General features: G+C 42.4%; 1 protein-coding gene across 2 annotated transcripts in view; it reads right to left on the bottom strand.

The window, feature by feature from the left end:
* The window catches only part of SP1 (Sp1 transcription factor), a 225,318-nt gene extending 220,898 nt beyond the window's left edge, over positions 1-4,420 (bottom strand). Inside the window, exon 1 of one of the 2 annotated variants that reach the window (XM_078687645.1) lies at positions 4,286-4,420. In XM_078687645.1, the coding sequence (XP_078543771.1) occupies positions 4,286-4,292 (7 nt within the window). In that variant the 5' untranslated portion in view covers positions 4,293-4,420. The remainder of the gene's footprint in view (positions 1-4,285) is intronic. The other variant, XM_078687654.1, reaches the window with a different exon arrangement.
* Between the last annotated feature and the right edge of the window lie 7,952 nt (positions 4,421-12,372).

The raw sequence follows: 12,372 nt of genomic DNA, 5'->3' as shown, positions 1-12,372 counted from the left end.
TTATTTTTTAAGGGCAGGCAGTGGTCCCAGGGACCTCTGCCTGCCCTTAGAAAATGAACACGTTTCATTTTCTTTTTTATTTTAAATGCATGGTAAACAGGCTGCATTTCTTTTTTTAAACTGCTTTATTTAAAAGCAGTCCGAGACCTGGTGGCCTGCAGAGCCCAGCAGGCCACCATCCCTGGGAGGGCTGGCATTCCCAATGGGCTCGCAAATTGCGAGAGGCTCATTAATATTAATGAACCTAGCAATTTGCGACCCCATTGGGAATCCCAAACAGTGTTAAACACACTGTTGTACATTTCATTTATCGACTCGCAATTTGCCACTCGCAATGTGTCGCCAATTGCGAGGCGCTAAATGAAATGGTCGTACATCTGGTCCCAAAATCTTTAGTACCTGAGTATTTGTTTTGTGTGCACAGGTGTGTATTTTTTTCGAATTACTGTTTTACTTTTGAAATTTAACTCATACAAATTGCTTGGGGGTCCCCGGCTTCCAGTGGTGACTCAATGGGGGTCCTCAGGAGTCAAAAGTTTGGGAACCACTGTGCTACGGCATTCTCAAAAACATCCCACCCTGCGACGTTCTTGTTTTATTGATCCTGTTGTATTGTAATTGCATTTATATAGCGCTTACTACCCCTGACTAAGCGTCGAAGCTTTTTTCCGGCGAGTAGCAGGCTACTCCGGGATCCATAGAGGATTAGTGTTGAATTAGTATAATGAAACATGCAAGTACATTTTAAGTGGTGGATAGGTTAGTCAGTTATTTGGAATGATAGCAGAAGGATAGAGGAGGAAAAAGGTTTGTCTTTATATAGCGCTTGTTACCCCTGATGGGGTGTTGACGCATACTATTCAGGAAGCCCATAAAGGATTAGTGGTGAATTAATATGGTGAAATATGAAGTAATTTCAGTATTGGATATTAGTCATTTGGAGTGAGAAGGATAGAGGAGGGATAAAAGGGGAAGAAAGGTGTACGTTCATATAGCACTTGTTACCCCCGATGGGTGTTGAAGCACTTTTCTGGCTAGTAGCTCGCCACTTTGGAACCCACAAAGGATTACCTTCAGTAATTGCGTCCCCAATGAGTGCAATAAAACGCAAGTTCTTCATCATCAATAATTTATATATAGTTTAAAAAACATTCCTTCCATTCCGCCCATTTAATGGGTGGATCTCTTGGCGTAGCAAGAAAGGGCTGAGGGGGTGTCTAGGAGAAAGTTTGACGAGCACACATGCAACTATTCGAAGCACAAAAAGTACATTTCTCTATAAGTAGATACCAGAATAAAATAAAATTGCACTGAAGGTCTCCCAAAAGAATATTAATCTATATAAAGTACCTCCAGTGATGATGTGACAGCAGGCATAAATTGAGAGTGTACACATTAGTAATTTTTTGGGTGATGTATGGCTGTATATTGTTACAAGTCACATGACACACCCTCCTTTTGATTTAACAGTTGTACCTATGAATTACTGTGGCAATATTAGCACGGATCACTGCGTTGGCACCAGTATTATAAAAGCATGCCACTTGCTCTTGTATCTTCCCAATCCATTATGGTAGGTTTTCACAATGGAAAGATTGATACTTCTCATCTCTGACAAAAAGCTATGAGATTAAAAATGTTTGGAAACCTTTCATGGCAAATATTCAAAGTCAGGAGGGGAGCTAAAGAATGACGAGACATGCTCCTGATAACATTCAAAAGAGTGGGACGCACAGGATGTCTGCATCACTGGAGGAAGAGGGTGAGATTCCCCAAGGAGAGAAGTGAGGGCTAAGTAACCACTGCACTACATTTGACCAATAGGGAGTGGGGTCTGCGAGCCATCTTGATTGATTTCCCGCAGATTAAATTTGTTAGTACCGACCCCACGGAGAAGTTACCACGAAGACTTGGAAACTCAAAATGTTAAATAAAATGTATGTAATACACTTGTAAACTCCCTCCCCCAGATAACTAACATTTTATGTGGTGACTACACTGATGTCTCCATCGCTGGTACATACAGAAATAAGACTTGCTTCTTCATTACTTGTCATAAGTACCTCATTTGCACCCCCTTTTACCTCTCCTCCTCTTGTCTTATTTGTTTCACAGTTCCAATGCATTGGTGATCCATCGTAGTACAGGTAACAAAAAATGTGTGCCGACATTATGAGTGCTATTAAGAAATGTATTTATCCTAATGGTAGCTAGCAGTTTGTTTATGCAGAAGACATCCGAGAAAAATATGCTGTTTCAGACGCTAGACAATTTCCACATCATCTCTCAATAACCAGAAGCATAATGTTTGATGTATTTTCGTGTGGAAAGTTCCAAAACCTGTCTCCATCGTTAAAAATCTTGAACATTTCAGATCTGTTGCAAAATCTCATTCAACAGCTGGTTCTAAAAATTACTGTTACTTGTTGAATTTTGCATACTTTTTTTCTCTTTATACATTTCACTCATAAGATCAGAGACAAACGTGTACGTACATTCTCAGGTTGATAATTCTAGGGCCATCCACCGTTGTGCCTCCGAAAGACTATAGCACATTCAAAATGCTGCCGCTACATCAATTTGTAGGTGATGCAAGTGTAAGGCATAGGTCTGATGCATACTCAAGAATACACATTGTTTTCTGCCACTGCGGGGAGGACCCATTTTTTCAAAGTTGTGTACACTACGTAATGTTTTTTCCCACACACACAAGTGTTTGGCAAAAAAAAAAAAAACATCTGAACTTGAGAAAATGTGATGGCCCCCAAATGTGAAATCCAATGGAATGACTTGGAATTTTATCTTTCAGAGACTGATAAAGTGAGCATCATATTTTTGTGAAACAGCTATTTCATGAAGTTACAAATGATTTACAGTTTTGATATGTGCTACACCTCACGTTAAATATAAATAAAATGATTCTGGAGAGGTTTATACACATTTAACCGTAAAACCCTTGGGAATGACATGCAGTTTCTTTTCTTAAACAAGAAAGCCAGGCATTAATCCTGAAACGCGCCCATTAGGGATTATGCCTAGACACAAGAAGAATAGATTTATTGACCTCACCATATTATAACCAGAGACTGACGGTGATGAGTTGGACCGCCTTACTAAAGGAGGTGGTCAATATGCTAGGTGCGAACACACGGAAAAGACTAATGGCGAAGGTATTTAAGGGTGAATAAAACGAAGAGAAAAAAAATCTGAAGCTATGGTACCAAAATGAATAAAAGGGAATGGTTCTATTGCTCACAACTTAGTTCTGACATAACTATATCATTCTTCATATACTAGTTATGGCAATACAGAAGAAGCAAACGTGTTCCCCTCAGTATAATACCTACACGGACGTCATTTAAAGGTTACCAGTAGTTCGTTAGCAACCTTAAAGATCGTATTTAATGTATCTCGCTTAGAAGTTTTACTACAAATAAACGCTTTCATGTTCACATTTTAGTAGGACTACTGAGTGTTTATTACCAGTTCTACAAATATAAACCTCCGTCCGATGTCGGTCTGTGCGTGCTCCTGCGAGAACCTCTCGTTTATAGGATAATAGTAAATGCTCCATACTTTAATAATATGAGACTTGAAAACATCACTAACCATTTGATGTAATACTGCGTAGTAAAGAGAAATTCTATAGGTGGGTTTAAGCCACCCCCCCCCCCCAGCAATTCCACAATATAATCAGAAAAGCGTATGGTAGGATAATATAAACTAACCAGTGTAAGAAATACAACAATGATGTAGATACACACCTCCGCTTAAGCGAATGTCCACGTTTAATTTAAATATGTAACAAATTAAATTCAACGTAATTTTCCATGTGTTCACACTATTACAAGCACCAAGTCACTTGATATTCACTGATCTCCATTTCAGGAAGTCCGCGACAGCGACTGATACTGTTTGGACGGTGGGAGGTTGTGTTGAGGGGCTGCAGCTCTGCTCTCTCCTCCCCTGACCCGCCCGCTCCCCCAGAAAGGGCGGGAGACACCGCCTCCGGGGGGCGGATGAGGGGCGATCAGCGGCGGGGCGGAGGGAGGGGCTGTGAGAAGGTGCTTTCCCCCAACCCCCCTCCGAGTCCCTGTGGGCAGGGCTGGAGGGAACACCGGGGGCAGGCACGGCCTCCCCTGTTTCCTCCCGCCGCCCTGTCTATAGCCGCGGCCTCCACCCCTCAGCCCGCCTCAACATGCTCGCGCTCTCACATCTAACATAGAGCGCGAGCCCTTCCCACCTTTTTCCCCAACGCCCCCCCCCCAACTAATCGTTTTCTTACCGCTCATATTCTGGGGTAACCGGGACGCGAGCGCTCACTCAAACCAAAAGCCCGCGTACCCAACATCCACCGATCTCGTGCTGACGAGGCAAGCAAGCAACCTAACCTAGCTGGAAGGGAAGGGGACTCGACAGTGTAGGGGTGGGACTAGCCAACATGACAAGCTAGTGGACCACTCCCAGTTGACTATGGGAGGCTCCAAAGCCCGCCTTCTTTGACTGGCAGAGGGAGGGTTGGCCAATAGACAAGGAAGTGGGCCCCGCCCTGTAGGGGGAGGGTATGTTTAGAAGGAGGAATGTGGTGTGGTGAGAGACGCCACAGTTTTTTTTTTTATTTTATCCCGCCCATTATTTTTTTTTGCGTTTCCTTTTGCGTGACTTGGCATTGTACCAATAGCAGCACGAGCTGCGTTGACAGACGGGGGAATGACCCATAGGAGTGGTGAAAGGGTGGGGTAACCCAGGACGGAAGGCAGGTTGGGTGTGGGTGAGGGGGTGAGGTGGGTTGGGCGCGATGGTTCTGGGGGAGGGAATGGCGGTCGTGGCGCCATTATTCTCAATTCAAAGAGTTTGTAAGGAGGTAGTCAGGACAGGAGCGCTTTGAAGTTACTTTGCTTACCTGGTTTCGGCGCCTTCCCATAGCTGAATATATCCATGTACTGAAAGCCTGATACAACCACCGTCCCATCCAGGAAAACGCATAAAACTTGGCTGTTGTTCTTTAGGAATCTGAAAGATGCAACCAAAACTAAAATTAGCGCAAAATCATTTCTTTAGGTCGCTTGGCGGCGGGCATGCCCTGAAATGAAGGTTCAAAGTCGGCCAGTTTTCTCCCAAAATGGCTGCCACTATCTCTGTTCGACAGACTCCTTAGCAAGACAAGGTGCTAGCAACCGTGATGACTGTGAATGCCTGCTCCTAGAACAGAGACTCTCTGAATGTGTATTTCATATGTTTAATTTTACCTCTTTATTTTGTCTTAGGAGTTTCATACATCAGGTTTGGTGTGTTTAAAAAAAACCAATGTCTGTAGTCGGGTATTGCAAGTCACAAATGAGTTCGTTCGTCATACATTGGCTTCGATTTTTGTCATTTATTTTCAAAATATTTTATTGAGTTTTATGGGAAGATATTCACGCAATAAGTACAACGAGGGTATCCTGTACCGGTCGTATAAAGCTTTTAACTAGTAAAAGTAAGATACTTGTTTAGTAAACCTGTTTAAGCGTTGTTTGATATGTATACGGTGAGATTCGAAATGAATTAGAGGGAAAAAATAATGCGAGCCACACTATTAGGTTTCAGGTAGGTGTGGCATGAACTTTGTGTTGGTAATTTTGGTGTACATCACCTCTATCACATTCTTATGTTAGAGGGTATTAACATTAAGCAGTCTTTATGTTGTTGGGGCGTGGGTTTTAGCTATCCACGGGAGAGGGGGGGGTGATCTGTTTGGATTTACAGATCACGGTTATTCCTAAATCAGTGTGTAGATTGGATGTTAAAATTCGTGTTGAATGCTGTGCTGTTTGCACTTCTGGCAAAGCAGACACGTTCCCACCACATATTGGGGGATAGATATTTAAATGATTGCCATTTGCATAATATATGTTTAACCCCTATGGTTAGTTATAAGTCGAGCAGAAGGCGTTTGTGTTTAATTCTGAAGTAGGAGTAAGGCACAATGTCCACAGGGGCCCCACATAGTCGTTGAGGTAATATTGGTGTGTAATACTTTGTTGGTTTCGGTTTCTGACTTGAACTCATGGAGCATTTTACAGTTGAAAAGCATATGTTTAGGAGGTCGTAGAGCATCGTGTCCACAGTTTACATTGAGACAAGATGATTTAAAGAAAAACTTCCTTATATTTTTCCATGACTTTTTGGATATGGTGATGGGCTGTTGTAGGGGTATTTTCAGCATTGTTGGAGTTTAATATTTTGTCTGCAGCGTGCAGTAGGGCACAACATTTTATTAGAAGGCTGATGTCAGATTTGTGTGTTCCTTTACTCTGAGCAACCACCAGTTTTGGAAAGCTGTTGAAGTTTGCTTTTTAGTTTGTGGGCACACTGTAGCTCACTGAAGATTTTAGGTATTTGAGACGTCCGACTCATAAGTCTTTGATGTATATTGTCTTTTTCTGCATAATTCGAGAACACCAGAGACTTGCATTTTAATTTTTGCATAAAGAGGCAAACTCTGATCCTTGAATCTCGTTAAGAAGGTTGTTGTAGGTATTTTAAGAGCCAAAATAGTGTCTCTGATGGAGTGAGTGGGGAATTATGAGTTTTTAATTGATGGGAAAGACAATTGTTTTGTTTGGTCTTCTATGTATATCTGCAGAGGTTTGTCTTAGGGTATTTGGGGCTGTTACACCAAGTAGCCTATCACTTAAAAGGGTGTCTGGTATTTAGAGAAGTTTGGGAGGCTAATTCCACATTTGGACTTGTATAAATTGAGTTTACTCAGAGAAGTCCTACTTCTCTTGCTTTTCCACATTAAGCCAGAATGTGTAAAGAAGTTGGTTGAGAGTTGGAGGCGGAGCCTGAAAGGTAGCAAAGTTGATTTGAGGGACAATCATTTTGGTGCATTCAATCGTGGGCGGAGTCAAAGTCCCTTCTACTGTTGCTCTCATAATTGTCTGGTGACTGCTGCACTGTCGGGCCAGACTATAAACAGTCAGGGTGTGGTGAATCAGTAGGGGGAGAACTTTTTTCCCGTCTCTGTGCCAGGATTTTCATGTAGATCTTAGTTTACATTTAATATGGACATTTGTTTGTAGTTTTTAACCTCTCAGGGTTCTGTCCCATCTGTATATTACCGCAAATGTGGCTTCAGATGCAGATTTTTCCAGAGAAGCCTTCAATTATTTTGTATACACGTTCCATATGCAGTTGTAGACTGTCTTGTGAGCTTTTGTAAAAGCTCACCAGGAACCATTCGGTCCTGGAGCTTTCCTAGATTTTAGGCAGCTAATTGTACATTGGATTTCCACGGTGGTACTACTTTAGCTGAGAAATTCATTCTTGGACTCCACAAGTCGTGGTAATTGTATTTTGTCTAGGTAACCTTTTGCATTTATATGGAGTATAAGTTGATTTTGGGTTGTATAGCTCAGAGTAGTACTCTTGGACTGTTTTTGCTATCTCAAGTGGGTCCAAAACAGTGATAAATTTGTTTTTTTAACCCCTTGGGCGCGGCCGCTATTCTGCGCCTGTGCGGCCGTTTTAATGAGCACAGGCCCACCGTGATGCATGACGGACGGGGGCCGTCATCAGCATGGAAGGGGTTAATGGCAGTAGAGAGAGTGTTATTAGTCTTATATTTAAGGCAATTTGCAAGTATTCTACCTGCTGTTTGACTCCCTAATTTTTTTTTATTATTTTGAACTTGGGTGTTGAAACGAGTGCTGACTATTTTGTTATTCTCCTTTATTTCCAAGGTTTTAGTTTGTGTAAGTGCTCTTTTTTTTTTTTTGTACCGAACAGTTTATTCTGTTGTAGGTTTACTGTAGATTCTATTAAGTTTATTCTTTTGTTAGTGATTTTATTTCTGTTAGACATAAATTATCACACCTATAATTGTTTTTCGTTGCGTCCCTTAGCGTTTCAGTGAATGTTATTAGTAGCATGTTCATTCAAAATATTAATAGCAGCTGTATTTACCTTATATTTTAGTGTTTTATATTAGATGAGCTCATTCATTCTCCACTGTTTCTCCTTAGGAGTATTTGTGTGTGTGTATAAAATATGTGTGTGTGTGTGTGTGTGTGTGTGTGTGTGTGTGTGTATATATATATATATATATATATATATATATGTATATATATATATATATATATGTGTATATAGGTAAACATCATTTACAACGCAACTTTTACCACGCAGTGCCTTTACGACGCAACTGTTACAACGCATGTCATTACAACGCATGGCGCTGGGGGGCGCTCTAGGATAGGGAATAGATTTAATTTACTATCCAACACCTTCCCTACTATCCAAGGGGACTGGAGTTGGAATAGTAAATTAAACTATTCACTATCCAGCACCCCTTAACGCTATGCGTTGTAACAGCATGCGTTGTAAAAACTGCGATGTAAAGGCATGCGTGGTAAAACCATGCGTTGTAACGTCGTACAACTGTGTGTATATATATATATATATATATATATATATATATATATATATATTTCAATGGGGGATGCAGACTTGATCAGATATCGCTTTGTTGGTGGGGGTTTTGGGAGTATGTCATTTACCAGGATATAATCGATCGATTCTGGATAAAGTGTTGTGTGGATGGGAGTAAAAAGTGAACTCATCCATCTAGGGTTATGTAAGCAGTGATTATGTAGGTTTTCTATTTGCTTGTGTGACTTAGGTCTATAATTGTTAAACGGAATCCCTGTCTAATGTTATGTTGCAATGAAGGTTAAGTCTCCTGATACTATGATACCAGTCTGTTTGGGTATTGCACATACATTTTTGTTCCGAGTAATACAAAACTGGAAGTCAACTGCCATCAGTGCGTGAATGTTCACTATATAGAAGGTTTAGGTGTTGCTGAATGCTCTTGTGATTAACCATCTCCCATCACGATCCTGGATATTTTCCAGGACAGTTGGAACTGTTTTTTTGTTGTTGTGTTGCAACACTGTTCTTTTTCTTGCAGGCTATGAATCAATTTGAACTTTGGATCCAGTGGTAACACATTAGATTTTTGGGCACCTATTTTGGGTTCTTGTAAAATAGTCTCCTCAGAGTATAAAACAATAGCAGGGATGTGGAATTTAATTAAATATCTACTTATCCATGGGGCAAGTTGCTTCATTGATCTACTTGTCCTGTAACAAAATCCACTTATCCCTTTTGTGCCATGTAATGTGGTGACAGATTGTGGCAGCAATCCCATTATAAACAAGCATTTGCAATGCAATAGGTCTCGCAGTTACACAAGTTTAAGCTATTGGCATTGTAAATGACAATACCTTTTAATTATGTTTTTAAAACAAAAACAAAAGGCCTGCTAATTAAACATATGCGCTTACCCACTAAAAAAGCTGAAGGACGGGTCTTGACTAATCGCCTATATGGACAGATGGGAGCTGCAGCGAGATGGTGTCCGTAGGGGTGACGCGTAGATGGAATGGGTCCCGGCAGCGCACAGAATGGGGGGCGACGGGCACTTAATGAGGAAGTGCCCCAAGTCACTCAAGGCGTCCGCGGCGCGCCGAGCCGCAACCCCTCGCACATGACATGACACGACAAAAGGCACCGAGCAGGCGGGCTGAATAGGTTCCGTGGCATCCTTTTCTCGACAATGAACTCTCTTTACGAGCCTTTAATTCATTCTTCTCAGAATAGTAACGCAATTGTAAGTAAGATTATTAAAACAGAGCCTGCAAAACCAGTTTCGTAGCGCTATGAAGAGCAGCTTTACCATACAGCACCATAAATATCGTGGTCAATAGCATTACCCCCGACTGTCCTAACACAAATGTGGCACTGAATGCCGCTCTTACACCCCCTTCACAATTTACGGCCCATTCGAGGACATTCTCCTTATAAGTATTTTCGAATTATTCATCAACTATTTTCGCATAGGCTAGCCAGGAAAGATTATAGCTCTTTACTCAGGGGGGCTACAGAAAGGTAAATGCAATTCAAGTTCTGACAAGCACACAGGGTTCAGAAGTACGCAATACGAGCAAGCCACAGGTTTGAGACAGGACAGGCCGACTCAGCCTTTCACCGTTCATAGCAGATGAAATGAGTTCCAGGTCAGCAGAAGCAACTCTTTTGGAAACAATTCAGTTTGTACAGTGTACTATAGAAATTGCAGTTAACGTTACAGTACAAAAAACTATTATTTACAAACTATATTTAATAAAAGTCTTATTTTCTCGCAAATAATTTAGGAAGAAAATCCCGTCTCACACTTTCAGGACTATGACATTTAATATTTCCCTCACAGAGCTCTCCAGGCCACCATGGCATGACATACACGTTTATTGTTGTTTTATTTTTTTGTTGTTTTTTTACAAAAGGGTACAACAGGTAAAAATATGATTTAAGTAGGAAATCTGAACTCGGGCCAACTGCTTTCAGATTACGCCTCAAGTCCTCCAGTTTGCAATTTGGAAGACAGGAGAAGAAAATGGAAGGAGGAAAAACTGAAATAGCGGAGGAGGGGCGTGTGACAACTAACAAGTAAGCCCAGGTACAGCAACACGCCCGCCGCGGCCGCTTGCGGCAACTGCGTGTGCACCTGACGGAACTCACCTTCAGATGGACGTGGCGAGGAGAGGCACTGGATGTACAAACCCGCCGAGAGCCATAGCCCACTGGCCGTGCGCTCCTCCACCGCCCACTGCAAAAAATAGTGCAATCATTTTGGGTTTTTTAATGTAAAAGAGCAAAAAATAAATCTGGTTGTGGGGTCGAGTGGTGCCAGTACAATCACAAGGACAGCGACCGCCGTGGTTTACTGCAGGAACCGTCGGATTGGCACGGTTTCGAGTTCTCAGGCCCTTTGAGAATGAAGATCCGTTTCCGGATGCAGCAAACACTTTGATTAAACGAGGAAACGCTGTGCCCGCCTCCCTGCTCGGGGCCGCGCTGCCATTGGCGGACCCCTGAGGCAGGAAGCCAGGCAACGGGAGAGAAGACGTGGGCCGGGCCAGAAGAAAGAAGGAAGTCCCGCCTGCTGCTGGACTATGATTGGCTGCCCGCCGGGATGGAGCAAAGAAGCCGAGTCCTCCCGCGGCCCGGGGCTCCCGTGAGCTAGGGAGAGCCCCGGGGCTGCCCCAGAGAAGAGAAATCCTGCGTAGCCGGTGAGTGGGGTCCGGTGCTGGTGTGTGTGTGTGTGTGTGTGCGATGGCGGCGGCGGGGGGAGGAGGGGGGTCTTTGTATGTGTGCGTGTGTGTAGGTGCGCTGGTGTGTGTGTGTGGGGGGTCTCTGTGTGTGCGTGTAGGTGCGCTAGTGTGTGTGTAGGTGCGGCGGCGACGGGGGGGTGTATGCGTGTGGCTGTGATGTGCGCATGCGTGAGTGTGGGTGCGCATGCACGCAGTGTAATCCAGCCGAAGAGAATCGCGTGGCAGTTCCTTGTCCTTCATTCCCCGAGTCAGCTAGCTATAAGTCTCCACCTGGACGCATCCTTCGGATGCGAATTCCAGGCTCGACCTAAAAAGCGATGATATAACCTCACTGATTATTCCAGAGCTTATATCATTGTAGGATTTGAATACTAGCAATTCCCTTATGTTGCTGTATTTCTGCAGATCTACATATTGGGGCTGAAGGTAGTGGTTTGCAATAGTTCCAGGGTTGGAATGCTATTCTGAGTCTGCAAACCTATACTAACGCATGCTCTAAGGTTTTTCACCAACTCCTCTAATCTTTTCCTGAGAGAGATTGAAAAGTTACTCTGGACAATGGCATATTAAAAATTCTTCCAGGGTAGGAAAAAACGTGGTTGGAGAGAAAATGTACTTGCAAACGCTGTTTTTTGCATGAGCAAATCTGCTCGTGTATATTTGCTCATGCTAAAAATGCAGTTCACAAATATTTTTTTTCTAGGAGTACGATTTCTTGGCCTACTTATGTGAATTCATGAAAGCTGTATATCTGCACTTAACTCAAGTACATATACCATGGGTGTACGTTTGAGACTTTCTTTAATAATTGGGTCCCTAATTAGATCTGGCATTAACCATGACCGTTTGTGTTTATTAAAATTCTGTCTCTCTATCGGCTGGCTTCACTGTAAGTGACCGCATTCTGCTCTTTTACAAGGAGCATATTGGCACACAAAGTAGTTTTGTTCAGTGCTAGTAACTGCTGTGTCAGTGTACTTTTTGAGACCAAAAACAATGTTTGCTTTTTGCCAATGCTCGTTATGAGGGCCCATCAGCTCCCACACTAAGGCTTTACAAAAATAATGCCAAAATAAGTCACATGCTGACAAAACTAAAAGGCTGACTTCCAATTTAAGATATATGGATTTGACAATGCTAGTTTATTTTTATCTTTCCTATAATCTAATTGAAACTGGTTACTTATTTTCCATTCTGAATATTTTTGGGAAAC

The sequence above is a fragment of the Lissotriton helveticus genome, chromosome 1_1 (genome assembly GCF_964261635.1).
Source record: "Lissotriton helveticus chromosome 1_1, aLisHel1.1, whole genome shotgun sequence".
Taxonomy (NCBI): Eukaryota; Metazoa; Chordata; class Amphibia; order Caudata; family Salamandridae; genus Lissotriton; species Lissotriton helveticus.
This window is presented reverse-complemented; position numbering and strand designations above follow the sequence as displayed.